The 17,127-nt window shown below is 36.8% G+C and overlaps 1 protein-coding gene across 1 annotated transcript in view; it reads left to right on the top strand.

Annotated features, from left to right (window-relative positions):
- Window positions 1-17,127, top strand: part of LOC123530447 (cadherin-23-like) — a 43,345-nt gene that overhangs the window by 10,679 nt on the left and 15,539 nt on the right. The window contains exons 11-20 of the mRNA XM_053521445.1: window positions 548-1,981; window positions 2,415-2,621; window positions 5,073-5,228; window positions 5,602-5,724; window positions 7,322-8,743; window positions 8,881-9,087; window positions 9,650-9,808; window positions 11,360-11,482; window positions 13,048-15,700; window positions 15,843-17,074. Of these exons, the coding sequence (XP_053377420.1) occupies window positions 548-1,981; window positions 2,415-2,621; window positions 5,073-5,228; window positions 5,602-5,724; window positions 7,322-8,743; window positions 8,881-9,087; window positions 9,650-9,808; window positions 11,360-11,482; window positions 13,048-15,700; window positions 15,843-17,074 (7,716 nt within the window). The remainder of the gene's footprint in view (window positions 1-547; window positions 1,982-2,414; window positions 2,622-5,072; window positions 5,229-5,601; window positions 5,725-7,321; window positions 8,744-8,880; window positions 9,088-9,649; window positions 9,809-11,359; window positions 11,483-13,047; window positions 15,701-15,842; window positions 17,075-17,127) is intronic.

Here is a 17,127-nt window from a genome sequence, read left to right as displayed (position 1 = left end):
GCCTACAGACAAATTCAAACCAAAATCAATAATGAACTGAGGCATGGCAAAATTCAAACAGATCCGTCTTCTAGTGGTACATAATAAATCATCTGAGCCGCCCCATGAAAAAACCAAAAAAGTGCATGTGCGACCAACATGGATCCAACCCAGAATGCGCGGTTTCTCTAATTGCAATACAGTTTGAAAGGGAACAATATAGGTCCTGAGCAGACCGCGTGGATACGCAGGCTGATTTGGATTCATGATGGTCGCAAATGACTATACTGGTTTTTCTCATTTTGCGGCTCATAAAATCTTTTATTGACAGTGAAAGGGAATAAATTTATAAGGGTAGGCATCTTATCTTATGTAGTTCCTTGAAAAAGCTGATTCATGATTTTGAATATTATTCGTAACCTAGGTATGTGTATTTTTTGAATGGCTTGCATAATGACACGTAATACTATCAGTTCCTTTTGCGTTATACTTTGTATTCCGCTACTAATTATTTCTAAGTAGACTTGCAGATTACGCATTTTACTGTTTTACTGAATTATCTCTTCAGGTACGGTGACGTATGTTCTGATAAGCGGCAATGACGACAATGTCTTTGAAATTGACAGTTCAAGCGGTGAAATAAAAACTATTGCCACATTAGACTATGAAACAACGACGGCAAATCCATACGTGCTAGTCATTGAAGGTAGAGATAATGATGGAGCCACTCCACTTACCGGGAGTACTACTGTATCACTTACAGTAACAGACGCCAACGACAACACACCATCGTGCACGCCGGTGTTACAGTCCGTGCAGTTAGGAGAAGACACCGCAGGATCATCTAGCGTGGCGTCGTTGACTTGCATTGATAGCGATTCCGGAGTTAACGCGGCGCTAACATATTCAATTGTATCAGTGAATGGTGACACGAGTAGTACATTATTTGAAGTTGACGCTTCAGGTGCAGTTACAACAGCAGCAGCGACAGCGCTGAACTACGAGGCAACGAGCTTATACACTATATTACTTAGGGTAGAAGATGGCGGCACGACGTCTTTATCGTTCACAGCAACGGTGAAACTTGACGTAACAGATATTAACGAAGCGGCTCCGATTTTCCAAAGTACTCCATATACAACAAACGTTGCTGAAAGCACACCAGTCGGAACATTGGTTTACACTGTGACAGCAACCGACGCTGATGGCACAGATACCGTTACATATGAAATCAACCCGCCCAACACCTACTTTGAAATTGATCCATCTTCTGGAGAGATATATACCATTGATGAAATTGATTATGATGCACTGTTCCCAGCAACAACTATAACACTTACAATAATAGCAATAGATGACGGAAGTCCCTCAACCCAGAGTTCAACAGAAACTGTTACAATAACCGTCACAGATGCTAACGACGGAATACCAACTTTCAACCCTGGTGTCTATAGCGGGTCAGTATCAGAGACCTCTCCAACAGAAACAACAATCACAACTGTTACAGTAACCGACATAGATGATAATTCATTTACCTTTAGTTTTACAAGCGGGAATGATGACAATATATTCAGAATAGATGCCAACGGTGAAATTGTCGTAGATGATGTCACAAGCCTTGATTATGACACGGGGTCGAGAAATTACGTTCTTGTTGCCCAAGCCCTTGATTCCGGAGGTAATACTGGAACGGCAACTATAGCAATAGAAGTCACAAACATTAATGAAGATACACCGGCACTAACAGCGACTTCAAACACTGTCAGTATTTCAGAAAACACAGCGGCTGGCACACAGGTTGATGATGTAAATGCCACAGATGCAGACTATGGGGCAGATGGTGAGATTACATACAGTATATCGAGTATCACAAACAGCGGCGATGGATTATTTACCATTGATCCAACATCAGGTGTTGTATCCACAAGCGGGACGCTGGATAGGGAAACCCAAAGTGTATATGAAGTAACGATTCTGGCAACTGATGCTGGTACTAATCCAAGTGAGTGTTTCTACTGTTTTTGGTTCAAATAAATTACTTTTGTATTTTGTTAATACAGTATGACTGGTACGAAACAAAACAAGATAAGCTCTAAGAAAAGTCATTATTGATATTAATTACAATTGATATATACATTATTTTGGATTTTTTGTTGTTTTTTTTTTTAATGGAAGAAGTATGTTTACATTTCTTGAATGTTTTTGAGAACAATCCAATATTGATTTTATTTATGCATAAGAAATTCTGTACATATAAACACAGACATACATACAGTGATTGCACGTTTATGAAACAATTATTTTACCACGTTTTGTAAGTATTGTATATAAATATGAAGACAAGGTTACTTTCATGGTATTAATTTTTTTGATATATTTGCATTGTTTGTGAATAAAACCAAATTACCGACTTGTATTGTTATGTAATTTGGCAGGTGCTCTAACTGCAACATATTCCCTTACCGTATCGGTGACAGACGTTAACGACGTCACGCCCACCTGTACTCAGTCAATTTACCATACGACGGTTAGTGAGGATGCGACATTTACAACGTCTGTCGCCCAGATCACGTGCTCGGATTTGGACGCTGAGTCTACAAATAATGTTATAAATGCATACACTATAACTAGCGGAAATACAGGTATCAGTATCAAGATCATGAAGAATTTATTCTCACTTACACAGTTATTTATTAAAGTCTCGCAAGTAAAATAAAAAAAAATGAAATAGAAAAATGTATCATGACTGAGTCCATGCATCCGTTCGTACATTTGTAATAACTCTTTCGATGTTTCTCATTACAGATCTGGTGTAGCCATTCTGCGCATGTCACAAAATCATGAGACAAAGATACGCAATTTTTTGCATGTCCGCACGCATTTAGTCTATAGTATCTATAATATATTGAGTAAAGGTTAGGGTTAGGATTATCATGGTTACAAAGTACACACATTAAAGATAAAATAATTCATATCACTTATATACCGGAGTCTGTAATACATCACAGGCGCACCAGACCTGTTTTTAGTAAAAACCTGCCTATCAATTTTACAGGCGGGTGGACTGAGTCCATTTTTGGTTCACTGGTATAATAATAATAAGATTCAGGTCGGGACAATCCACTTATATTGACCAAAGATGTAGCCCCCTTTTTTAAATTAAAATTCTGTAAAATGTCCATGTCCGTTCGATAACTCTTGAAAGGATAAATAGACTATGATTGAATGTATTTTTGGTACACAAGTACATGATTATATATTACAGGTCAATTTCAATTTCAGTTACAATCCACCTATTATTGGTGGAGGAACAACTCCCCTTTGACCTAGAATTATGTTGTCCGTTCGATAACTGCTGAGAGGAAGAATGGATTGAAATATTTTTTCTGTAAACAAGTACATGATAGTAAAATGCATACTTTGTAAGGTTTTGGTCACGTCCTGAATTTTTGGCTGAATTATGGCCCCCTTTTCAACTTGAAATTTAGCAATAAGTCGATGTTCGTTTGATAAAGCTGAAAAGGATAAATGAACTGAATTCATTTTTTGTAGACAAGTACACGATTATAAAAAGCAGGCTAAGTTCGATTTCGGTGACAATCCACCATTTTTGTCCAGCCCGCTTGCGGAAGCGAAGACATAGTTGTCGAAATGGCTGTTCGGTGTATGTGCGTGCGTCCGTCCGGATTTGTTTGTCTGGACCATAAGTTTGACATGCATGGAGCAATCTCGTTTATATTTGGCATGAATGTTAACCTCAGTGAGTGTCATGCGCAAACTGCAGGTTCCTATCCCAAAGGTCAAGGTCACACTTGGAGGTCAAAGGTTAAATTCAATAATGACTTTGTCCGGAGCATTTCTTCTTGCATGGAGGGATTTTGATGTAACTTGGCACAAATGTTCACAACCATGTGACGGAGTGTCATGCGCAAGAACCAGGACCCTAAGTCTAAGGTCAAAGTCACACTTAGAGGTCAAAGGTCAGATACAAGAATAACTTTGTCCGGAGCATTTCTTTTTCATGCATGGAGGGATTTTGATGTAACTTGGCCGAATTGTTCACCGTCATGAGACGGAGTGTCATGTGCAAGAACCTAGAATTACTTCCCTTCGTTGTTACTATAAATAGCTTATATTGTAACTTTTTCATTAATGGTCGTAGGGAAAAATCAAGACCACTTTTCTGTAGTACAGTATGCATGTTACATCCAATTTTGAGATGTATTTTGACCTGTCTCTACTGGTAAGGATTTTTGTGTGGACTGAGATTTTTTAAAGATTTACTTCCCTTTGTTGTTACTATAAATAACTTATATTGTAACTTTTTGCAATCATATTTAGCTCGACTATTCGAAGAATAGTCTCGAATAGTCTAGCTATTCTACTCACCCCGGCATCGGCGTTGCCGTCGGCGTCACACCTTGGTTAAGTTCTTTCATGCAAATACATACAGCTATCATTTAAAGGCATATAGCTTTGAAACTTATTTTTTCCTTTTTCTAGGTCAATTATCAACCTCACTGGGTCATGACTCTGACATGTTTTTTGAGCAAAGTATGCCCCCTTTTGGACTTAAACTCTGGTTAAAGTTTTACTTCAACTTTTACATGCAAGTTACTATCTCCAAAACTAATGCAGATATTAAATTGAAACTTCACATGTGTCTTCGGGTTATAAAACTAGTTGATAGAACTAAGTCCCGTAACTCTGACCTTCATTTTGGCCAAATTATGCCCCCTTTTGGACTTAGAAATTTCTTACGGACAGCGCTTGTTTATTTGGCATAAATGTTTGCCTCAATGAGACAGGGTGTCATGTGCAACTCCTAGTCCTTTTGACACCTGGCGGGCTCGACATGTTGCCCGTGGGCATTTAGTTAGAGTTTATTTGTACAAAAACGCAGATTTCAAGTAAAATTATCACGAGGAATCGTATATAAGTAACTTTTAATTAAAGTGAATCAATTAGAAATTTTAGCATTTGTTAACAGATAGTACATCCTTAGCACTACAAAGCATTTCAAATGGAAGTAAGCTGTGCATAAATACAAGGAATCATATGTTTATTAATATTTATTTTGCTTTACAAATTAGGAGGCGTGTTTACCATTCTTGGATCTGGCCAGGTGAACGTTCTTTTAGCTACACTGGACAGAGAGACACTTGATAATTACCAGCTAGTGATAGAAGTAGATGACAGTGGCACTCCAGCCTTGACCACTACAACAACGCTAACGATCACTGTACAAGGTATGACATGAAGAATACGTATGGTATGATTTGTATTTATAAACTTATTTTTATTGTTTATTTGTTCTTCTTGTTGTTCTGTTGTTTTTTGTTTAGTTTAACGTCAGACCGACATATTTTAGGTCAAACTGACATTTAAGCCACCATATTCATTTATAGTATATTTATATATGTGCATATAGACGTGCTATTTTTTTTATCTGATGAACAGTGCCTGCATATCTGTATTCAGAATAATTATAGTGATGGGGAAATGAATTTATACCAATACATAAGTTTATTTTGGGCAAAATGAATAAGATGTGTGTTTAGAATTGTAAAATATTGAAAGACTAGTACCATACAACTAATTTTCTACATATTCTACATGAAGATGTCAATGACAATGACCCTGTGTTTGCCACGGATCCATATAACGCTAACCAAGACGAGGACATTGCTCTAGGAACAACAGTGACAACTGTAGCAGCTACAGACGATGATATTGGTGATTATGGTAAGTTACAGCTTAAAAGTTTGTGAATCGTTTCTGTGTCATTATAGCGTATGTTCGCACATGTTATTAACAATAATTCTGTTGGTATCTCTTAACATGTGCGTATTTTTAGAAACGTTTTCTGTCTATATCTCATTTTCCAAAACGTGGTAATATCGCAGAATCAAAAAGTTTGAACTTAATCAGAAACACATGATGCACAATAAAACCCAAAAGGCTTCATTTTAAGCGTATATGCATTAATGATATACATCTATATTTTCTCTTCGGACCATCGACGAAGCCTTTCAATTTATTTGTATAATGCAGTTCCACTTAAGCCGATGATGTGAGATGTGTTGCTCATTTCATTACTTCGGTCAAACGGTGTTTGCTATTAGTTTACTTCATTGTATTAGCTCACCTTAAAGGTCCATTACTAAGGGAAAGTGAGTTGGCAATTGTTTTCATAGCCAGTGCATAGACTTCTGCAAGACACTAAATAATGAAATTGGCAGGTCAAAATTTACAGAAGGTCTTTGGAACTCAAAGAAATGTATGTGTATTATGTTGAAATTTCAATGAATCGACAGAATGACCCCCCAGGTCTTTTTAACTTTCTTCGTACTTCATAGAAAAATAATTGTACATATACTGCGATTTATTTCGAATTTGTACATACCAACTTTCATTTTCCAATAAAATGAAATAGTTTCTGTGCTTTTTAAAAGAAATTAAAATGTTCACTTTCGTTAGTATTGGACCTTTAAGCGAAGGTTCAAGTTTAGCTAGATGAATCTGTGTCTGTCGTCAGATGTCCATTGTCCACAGTTAATTTGTTAGTTAACAGTCTTAAGTGTCACAATCTGAATCTGGGTTAGAATGTTTGGCCCAATAAAATCTCGGACGAGTTCGTAACTTTGTCATCTGGGGGTAAAAACTTGTTCAAATAAAACAAAAAATCCTTATTAACAGTCTAGAGGCCATGTTTTCCACTTGATTTATTGAAAAAAAACAGCGTTTGAAATACGTTTATCTAGGATTAAAATCAAGGTTCTGCGAATAGATAGGTCAAGAGTTTGAAACTGAATCATTTCGGGTAAAATGAAGTTAACAATGTCAAATCATAGGAAAACCCAGTTAACATTGAAGAGGCACTATTTTCACACGAAGTATATTAATTATGGTAAACTTTCACTTATGTGCAACTGTGCCCATATTGTGTGTGCATGAATATGGGTCGAGCAATGTCAGTCAATATCAACCATTTCAGCTGCCTTACACAAGCTAAATAAACAGCATTTTAGGCCTTATCTTCGAAAACATTATAATGGCTATTATTTTTTGGAGGCCAGTGTGAGCCCTGATAACACAATAACATAACGTTCTATAACATAACATAACATAATTTTTATTTGGAAGTAAATTGCATAGCATATCGAGGGTTGAGCGCAATACTGCCGTACTTCACTTCTACTAAATAAAGGAGTTACGGCAGTATTGCGCTCGATATTAGTATCCTATTGACACAAATACGAACCAAACAAACGAGAACAACTGTTTGGCCGAAACCGCAAGATAAAAAATATTGTTAGTAACACGTTCTTTAACTTTCCAGGAACAGTTGTCTACAGCATTACCAGTGGAGATGTTGACTCAAAGTTCACGATTGATAGCACATCCGGAGACATAATTCTATCTGATGATCTTGATTTTGAGACTGCGACATCCAATCCATACAATCTCGTGGTATATGCAGTGGATAGTGATACCTTGGCACCACGAACCGGATCAACAACTGTAATATTCACAATAATTGACAAGAATGACAACACTCCAGCTTGTTCACCTTTACTCAATTCTGTGACCGCTGCAGAGAACACAGCCTTACCAACAACATTGGTAACGCTGAATTGCAATGACGACGATTCAACGACAAACGCAGATTTATCGTATACTTTAACAACTGTAAATGGAGCAAGCTCAACACAGTTTGCTGTCGATGCATCCGGTGCCGTCAGAGTAACCAATGCTTTGGATTATGAAACAACACAACAGCACACAATCCTAATTGAGGTTTATGATGCAGGTACACCATCACTTACAGTTACAGCTACAGTCAATTTCGAAGTGACAGACGCGAATGACAACACTCCAAGCTTTTCGAGTACACCATACTCAACTAATGTTATAGAAAGCACTGCAGTTGGTACCACGGTTTTCCAGGTTACGGCATCCGATGCCGATACGGATGATACTATCACATTTTCCCTCAACCCCACGATGACAAATTTTGACATAGATCCAAGCACAGGGGAAATCATTTTGAAAGCCAAAGTTGATTATGAATCCGGTTCTAACACGTATGAAGTCATAGTAGTTGCAACAGATGATGGGACAAATCCTAGTGCAAACAGTGCAACAGCCACAGTTACAATCAGTGTAACAAACTTTAACGATGGAACACCAGAATTCGATCCCGGTGTTTATGCGGTATCTTTGTCAGAAAATGAAGCAAATGCCTACACTGTCCTGGCAGTTACGGTGGTAGATGCTGATGATAGCTCTTCGTTCACTTACAATATTGACAGTGGAAATGGAGATAACATATTTGGTATTTCTGGAACAACTGGAACTGCTGACATAACAATTGTTGATGACACGAACCTTGATTACGAAACCACAAAGTCTTATACTTTAGTAATCAGCGTTACAGACCCAGGAGCTTTATCTGGAACGGCGACCGTTGAAATAGAAATCACTGGCTATAACGAGAATACACCAGTTTTAACATCAGCGTCTTCTACAGAGACAATAAATGAAAATTCTGCTACTGGATTTACAGTTACTGATATTGATGCAACAGATGGCGACGACGGTGATGATGGAGTTATAACATATACGATTGTTTCTGGTGCAAGCGGAAAATTTGCCATTGACCCCTCAAGCGGTGTAGTAACTGTAAGTGGGGCACTCGATATGGAAGGAACAAATACATACACCGTGTTTATAGATGCAGCGGACAGCGGAACTACACCAGGTTAGAAAATACAACCTTAATATTTTGTTAAAGTAGCCTCCGCGCTGATCTTAGAATTACAATTTAAGTACAGGTTATTAACGGTATTTTTCTAATATCTACAGAACTTTCATGAATTTATTTGTCATATTCTCCAGGTGCTTTGACTTCCACGTATACATTAACCGTTTCACTTTCTGATGTGAATGATTTTGAACCATCTTGCTCAAGTTCCCTCTACAGTGCAAGTTTAGCAGAAGATTCAGCCATTGGGAGCACGGTGTTACAACTTACTTGTACAGATGCTGATTCAGATTCGCCAAACAATGATATTTCAACGTATTCCATCAGCAGTGGAAATACAGGTTTGATAATTTTCTTATAGGAATTATATATGTTGAAAAGCCTTATTGATTTTCTATTCTGGTATTATTTTTTGCTTTTTAAGTTCAACTAGGGACGCTGTTTTCTTTGAAAACTCGGTCAGTTTAGGCTTAAAATAAGGCATGACAAAAATTTTACACTCGGATGTTTTGACGTTTTTCATCTATAGTTTATATAAGTATAAAGATACAAGCGAAAAAACAGCCAAACTGCCACTTATTATTTTGTCAATACCTTTATTAGAAATAACGTGTGCTCACAACAGTATGTTGTTCTTAAAGTTGGAAAAATTAAATGTTCCACTCATTTTGCGGATTCATCTCATCTTTAAAGGTTAAGCTAATACATTTAACTGTCTAGAATTTACGAACCAGTGAAAAACGCGATGAGAGAAGAAAATGTAACGAAAATCCAGCATGTAATAGTTGTGTGATATTTAACCTTTTCAAGTAGAAATCAAAATCTACAACTTTCTTTTCTTGTAAATGGTATTAATTTATTTTGTTAAACACCAGTTTTAGGCGTATGTCGTGACTATTTTAGGTGGTGAGTTCCTGATTTCAACGACTGGAGAAATAACAACAACAGTTAATTTTGACAGAGAAAGTACTGATAGTTATCAGCTCGAAATTGTGGTGTCTGACAGTGGTACCACTCCGTCAGCGTTATCAACAACAACAACATTGACCATTACAATAACAGGTAAATATTAATTCCTTAAACATACACAGATCTTTGTACCAAAAGAACAAAAACACAATATGCTTCATATATTGTATAATATGTAATGAGCACTTGGGCACGATTAGCTTACATTGTTTCTTCTTCCAATAATATCATATCCATTACATTTACATATAAGAAAATACTGACATGAATCATATAACAACTTCAAATACCATTCAGTTCATAAATATCAATTCAATGATTGAACATGCATAACATTCACTTCTCATGTCTTTATATATATAAACATTTTTAAATAAAGTAACAAATAATTTCCCGTGATGTAAATTTAAAAAATAATCTGTTTGTAAGCATAGGTGCCCAAAGCTGAATGACCATACAAATCACAACAATCGGCACGATAACTTGCCTTACCAGCGTTACTAAGGCTACCAACAAAACAACCATCAAAACAAGATTTTGATTGGCCTGATACAACAAAGGATCTATACCTATTCAAGGAAAATATTTCCCGCCTAATTCGCTTCGCTTAACCGACGGAAAATATATGTAATAAAAATGTCAATTTTTGTTGTCCTCGACTGCAGTAAACCATTGCACTTTGAGAAATATTTTTAACTGCTGGATTGGGTAAATCACGTTTGTTTACATTTTAAAACATCTTTATTATCTTACAAACGTTTTAGCAAATGTCAAGAAGTAAACATCATGCATATTTCTTTTCTAGTACTTTTTTTAAAACTGTCATAGTTCAATCTCGCAGTTGTCTGTCTAAAATAAGTGTAACTGTACGGCTGCTAAATATCTTATGTTCACTCACTAGATGGAAAATTAGTCGTGTTTAGTACTTTACTTGGTTGATACTGTTCACTTACAACAACATTCATTTAGCCGTAACGGATGCAAATTTTAGATGATTCCTTTTACTTGATATGACATAAAAGCAACCCACTGGTCATTCCTTTTGTTTACAATGTGCAAAACGCTGCGGTTCGACAAATTATGTAGACGCTTATTAACAAAAGGAAAAAGCGTCTTCTTAGAAAATTTATGAAGCTAAACGCTCGGTGCACGTACCGGAAGGACACATTTTTTTTTCTGAATATCATTTTTTAAAAATTTTATAGTATAGTTTGATTTGGTATCTTACCTGTTGCCGAAGATGGATTGATCCCGATTTTCGTCGCTTCGCTAACGTATCTCCTAAAACCGAATCCAGTTTAGCGAAAATATGTTCAGCTTATATCTGTCTACTTAAGCAGATTAGAAAACTCCTTTGATCAAAAATAAAATTAATTTGAGTTTTATATCACTGAATAGCTGAAGAAATCCCCATCATACACACGAAGTAAAATGAAGTATTAACCTAATTCGCAAATATCTAACGAGGTAAATTCAATGATGCCTTTTCGGCGAAAACAAAGATCTTGCATTAAAAATATGACCATCTCGTTTAAATGAAGGGATATGGGGAGACATGCATTTTTTTCGAAAGCCACATCTTGTACCTTTATTATTTTGTATCTCTGCCTATTAATTCTAAAGTATATTTATATAATTGTACAGATGTAAATGATAATGATCCAGTGTTTGCACTTGATCCATACAACTTCAACCAGGATGAGAATATAGCTATAGGGACTGTTGTTGGAACTGTTGCTGCGACTGACAGTGATAAAGGATTAGCAGGTTTGTTCTTTGTTTCAATATCCTTTTTATGTAATGTAAGGCAGTAATTATACAAGAAAAAGCAAAATAAATAAAACTTCACACATGTCTTCGATATCATGAGTTGACCCCACAGGGCAAGTTGCATAATTAGTTTTTTATATTAAAATTATGACCCTTTTTAACATATAATTTTAGGACAGTTTCGCATGTAAACATGTTTCTCAGGAATTACTTGACCAAATGTTTTCAGGTTCTGCATACGTCTTTGGCATCATAAGTTGATCTCATATATCAGGTTGCATAATTGTAGCTTTTGTTTTGTCAAAGTTATGCCCCTTTTTAACATTGGAAATTTGTGACAAATTTGCACGTAAACATGTTTCTCAGGAATTACTTGACCAAATGATTTCAGGCATTAGAAAGCTCCTGTTTTTCAAATTAATTTCTATTTACTCACATTTATTTTGTTATTAATAATACAGTATCATTTATACGTCTTGTTATTTTTTTTACACATCTTACAATATTGAATATGAAATAGCTTATTTATATCTTCAGATCACAACTCGGTCACAACATATTTTTGTTTTCTTCTTTATTTTTTTCTATCTTTGTGTCTTATCACGAAGAAACCCACCTATATGATGTGTTTCTTTGTAAAGGGAATGAAATGTGTTCTAGATAATCATGTCTTACAAGGCTGACAGCCGTGGGTAGTAGCATAATCATTTGCGAGTCGAAGAGTAAGGATAATCCTAAAGTGGATTTATAGTGCGAAAAGTGGATATGTTTTAAAATTTGTAACGCTATCTTTGACTTAAAAACCGTATAAAATAAACATGCCATTTTTTTTATCAGATACATGTAAAGCTTAAAGTATGTATGATGTAACAATAACTATAGTATGGAAGGTTGCAGAAAAGCGTTATTTACGTAACCCCAAATTCCAAAAATCACAAAAACAGCACATCTCAAATATATTTGATAAATTTTCAGATATTTAAAAAAATACAATTACAGTTTTTATACTCTTTAAGGTGACGCGTAACGTTCTATGAAATTTTATTTACAAAAGGGGTTATACATTTTATTTTAAAAAAATTAGAAAGAATATATAACCTAATTATGTACATATTTTAGACTGCACTTTAACTTAAAAATGAGATACAACATAACTGACCATTGTCAAATGAAGCTACTAAGGTATGTAATACTCTATTTGTACCTAATGATGTGCAGGGTCCTTTAAAAATCCAGCCCCGTAATGTATATTTTGTTTTACTTCTTCAGACTTATGTAGCGTTTTCTTTGTCATCTTAGAAAAACCAAAAAAAATATTCTCAATGTATGTTTACACTTTATTTAACTCATCTTTCGGACGGTATGAGTATGACTGCGAAACCCTTTTTGAATTATGTACAATCTAAACACTTGCATTTGTTCTACTGAACTGCTGTGAATTTACGAAAAGAATATTTTAGTTCAGATGACACGGATTTAAAAAAAACATTTTCAACAGGTACTTATAGTTGCAAAAAAGTAAAATGTACACTCGTTATATCTTATCGACACTGTCTTTCCAGGTTCTGTTTCGTACAGCATATTCAGCGGAAATGGCGACAGCAAGTTTGCAATGGACAAGTCTACAGGTGACCTTAAGCTTGTCGCATCGCTGGATTATGAAACAACTACCGTTTACACGTTAGTCATACATGCAGTAGATAAGGAAGCAACATTCCGTACAGGGACTACAACCGTATCCATTGCTGTTAACGACATAAACGATAATGAACCAATTTGTACAGCTGCCCTGTTTACGGGGTCAGTCAACGAAGATGTAACGAGCGGCACCTCGGTAGCAACAGTAGCTTGCTCTGATAGTGATTCCACTGTGGGTAACACACTTACATATTCCATCACCTCTGGGCATACTGAATTCGCTGTTGATCCTAACTCTGGTTTAGTCACAACAAATGCAATTTTAGACATAGAAACTCAAGCAAGTTTTGATGTTACCGTTCAAGCCACGGATGGAACATATACCACTGATGTTACTGTCAGAATTACCCTTGTAGATGTGAATGACAATACACCTGCTTATAACCCAACTGGACCATACACCGTTACCATAAACGAAAATATTGTAATTGGAAGTGTAATTTATGATATAAACGCAACTGACTCCGATGTTTCGGAAACTTCCTTCATATTTAGTATAACGGCCGGTAACGGGGATGGTAAATTCAAGATTGGGACGTCAAGTGGTATTATTCAAACACAAGCGAGTATTGACAGAGATGATCCATTGACAGCATCCTATACTCTAACCATCGAAGTTGCAGACGGAATAACGTCTGCTTTAACAGCAACTACCAGTATCGTTATTACAATATCCGATGAGAACGATAATTATCCTAACTGTGATGCTACGACCTACTCTGTTACATTCGCAGAAGACACTTCAACCGGAACTACATTAGTTTCCCCTGTCTGCTCAGATCTAGACATCGTTGCATCACCAACTCTTCAGTATGGCATCGCAAGCGGTAATGGTGAAAACAAGTTCCAGATAAACACTGGTACAGGGGTTCTCACTCTACAGGCCTTGCTAGATTACGAGACAACGACAAGCTACACACTGACTGTCGATGTGGATGATCAGGGCGCAACTAATTTGGTGACGAGCATAACCATGTTAATTTACGTTGATCCAGTGAATGAAAACACACCATCATTTCAGAGTACACCATACGATACAGCTGTAAACGAAGATGAGAACAGCAGCTACCAGGTTGTCCGCATTTCAGCCACTGACGCTGATACTGGATCGACACATGGAGATATTCGTTACGGAATCAAATCTGGAAATTCCGCAGGTCATTTTTCAATCGATCCGGCGACGGGATGGATAGTAATTGCTGGACAGCTAGATCGAGAAAACACTGCATCATACTCCCTTACCGTTACTGCTAGCGATATGCTTAGCGGTGACGCTGATGAGAGGTCCGCTGAAAACACTTTTGTAATAACAATTAATGACATAAATGACAATTATCCCGAAATAAATCCGTCATCGTACGCTGTTACTGTTAACGAGAATGCGGCAACCGGGGCGAGTGTTATCCAGGTTTTAGCGACAGATGATGACGATGGGACAGCAGGAACAGCTGGTCTTCAGTATTCTATCACTGGCGGAAACACAGGAAATCCATTTGGGATCGGCAGTAGTACCGGTTGGATAACACTTGACGGCAATGTTGATGCAAACACACAGTCTATATATATTCTGACGATTAAAGTTGAAGATCAAGGATCGCCTGTTTTAAGCTCATTCACTATCGTCACAATTCAGGTCGTCGCAGTTAATGAACATGCGCCTACTTTTTCAGTATCAACTGATACAGTTACACTATCGGAGACGGAAGCAATCGGAAACAGTATTTATCTAGCCGCAGCTTCAGATTCTGACACTGGGGACTTTGCAGTTCTACGGTATTATATGATCTCCGGTAATACAAACAACGCATTTTCGGTTGATTTATTTGATGGGACTGTGAGAGTGGCAAATGCTTTAGATTACGAAACAGTTAGTCAGTACATCCTCGTTATGGAAGTCGAAGATACAGAACAACAAAACACAGCTGATACTCAAACAGCAACAATGACATTAACAGTGGATGTGACAGACGAAAATGACGAAACTCCTACTTTCACACTAAATACATATACTACGAATCTTGATGAGAACGTAGTAACGTCGACATCGACTATCACAGTTACTGCAACTGATGATGACTCTGGCACAAATGGTGCTGTCACATATTCTATTGAATCGGGAACTGGGGCAACTCTTTTTGTCATAGGTAGTTCTTCCGGACTCATTACGACAAATGCTGCAATAGACTATGAAACTTTAACGTCATATGATTTAGTTGTCAAAGCAGTAGACGGAGGAACCCCCGCCCTATCATCTACTTGTTTAGTGAAGATTACAGTAATAGATTTGAACGATAATACACCAGATTTTCAAGCAGACAATGTCGCTACTTCAGTATCGGAATCAACATCTGTTGGAACAACTGTAGCTACAGCTGCTGCGACGGATGCCGATTCTAGCGCAAATAACAATAATGTTATTGTTTATTCACTTTCACCGACGTCAAATAAGTTTGCAATTGATAGTGCAAGCGGAGCAATTACAGTAATGAATGCGCTTGATAGAGAGGATACCGCCAGGTGAGTCTTACAACTCTTTATCTACAATTATATTAAAACTTTTTGAAAGAGAACTTTCAAGTACATGTACCTTTAAAATAATTGATTATAAAGTTATGCGAAAATGACAATATCTCAGCTTATATTTTTAACCTATTTTCAGTTACACATTGACAATATTGGCTACAGATCAAGGGACCACACCATCCCAGAACACCGGTACTGCTTCATACACTATTTTGATTACAGATGAAAATGACAATCCTCCGGTTGTAGCAGGTTCATATGACACTAGTATTCCTGAAGACACCGCCATTAACTTCATAGTGTTTACTATTATCGTGACGGATGATGATGAAAACGAAAATAGTGTGTTAACCTTCAGTATTACCAGCGGTAATACAGGTAATGATTTCCATATCGACAGCGGATCTGGAATTATTCAAGTTCAAAATTCATTAGATCGAGAAAGGACGGATGAGTATCTTCTAGAAGTATCAGTAGTTGATAATGGCACTCCAGCTCAAAGTGCAACAGTAACAGCTACCGTTACAATCAGTGATATCAATGATAATTATCCAATATTTCAACCTGATCCAACCACTACCTATAGTTTCAGTGTGTCTGAGGAAGTACCAGTTGGAACTTATGTGGACACAGTCATTGCAACTGATCTTGATACTGGAGTTAACGGTGCGGTAACATATGTTATTGCATATACTCTTCAAGGTGACAGTTCGAAATTTACTTTGGATGCGTCAACAGGAGTAATTGAAACTGCGGGCAGTCTTGACCGTGAGACACAGGCCGTTTATGAATTTATCGTTCGTGCATTAGATGGTGGAACTGACACTTTGGCATCTAATGTTACTGTGTTGATATCGATTACCGATTACAATGATAATATTCCCTCTTTCAGTCAAACATTATACACTGCGACAACAACAGAGAATCAACCTGCTGGAACCAGCATTTTAACTGTTGTTATATCAGATTTAGATGCTGGTGTAAATGAAGACATTCTACTGTCTATCGCTGATTCCACAGGAGATTTTTATATCAACGCTAGTTCCACAGATTTTATTCTCTACGTAAAATCCCCCATAGACAGAGAAACCTACCAAAATATAAACTTTGTCTTAACCGCGACTGATCAAGGAACACCACCATTGTCTTTTACAACTTCTATAGAAATCACTATTGGAGATGAAAATGATAATCTTCCAGTGTTCTCACCAACGTTTTACAATTCTGAAATTGCTTACAACGACAACTGTCAACAGACGGTTACCACAATTGAAGCGACAGATAGAGACGAAGGAGTGAATGCAGATATTACCTATTACGTGACACAAAATAACAATCCCCACTTGTTCTCATTGGGCTCATCGACAGGTAAAACTTTAAACAGTTTTCATATCCTTGCACTAAAACATAGAAAAAAGATA

The sequence above is a fragment of the Mercenaria mercenaria genome, chromosome 13 (assembly GCF_021730395.1).
Source record: "Mercenaria mercenaria strain notata chromosome 13, MADL_Memer_1, whole genome shotgun sequence".
Classification (NCBI taxonomy): domain Eukaryota; kingdom Metazoa; phylum Mollusca; class Bivalvia; order Venerida; family Veneridae; genus Mercenaria; species Mercenaria mercenaria.
The sequence above is the reverse complement of the archived record's forward strand: the minus strand, read 5'-3'. Positions and strand labels throughout refer to the sequence as shown.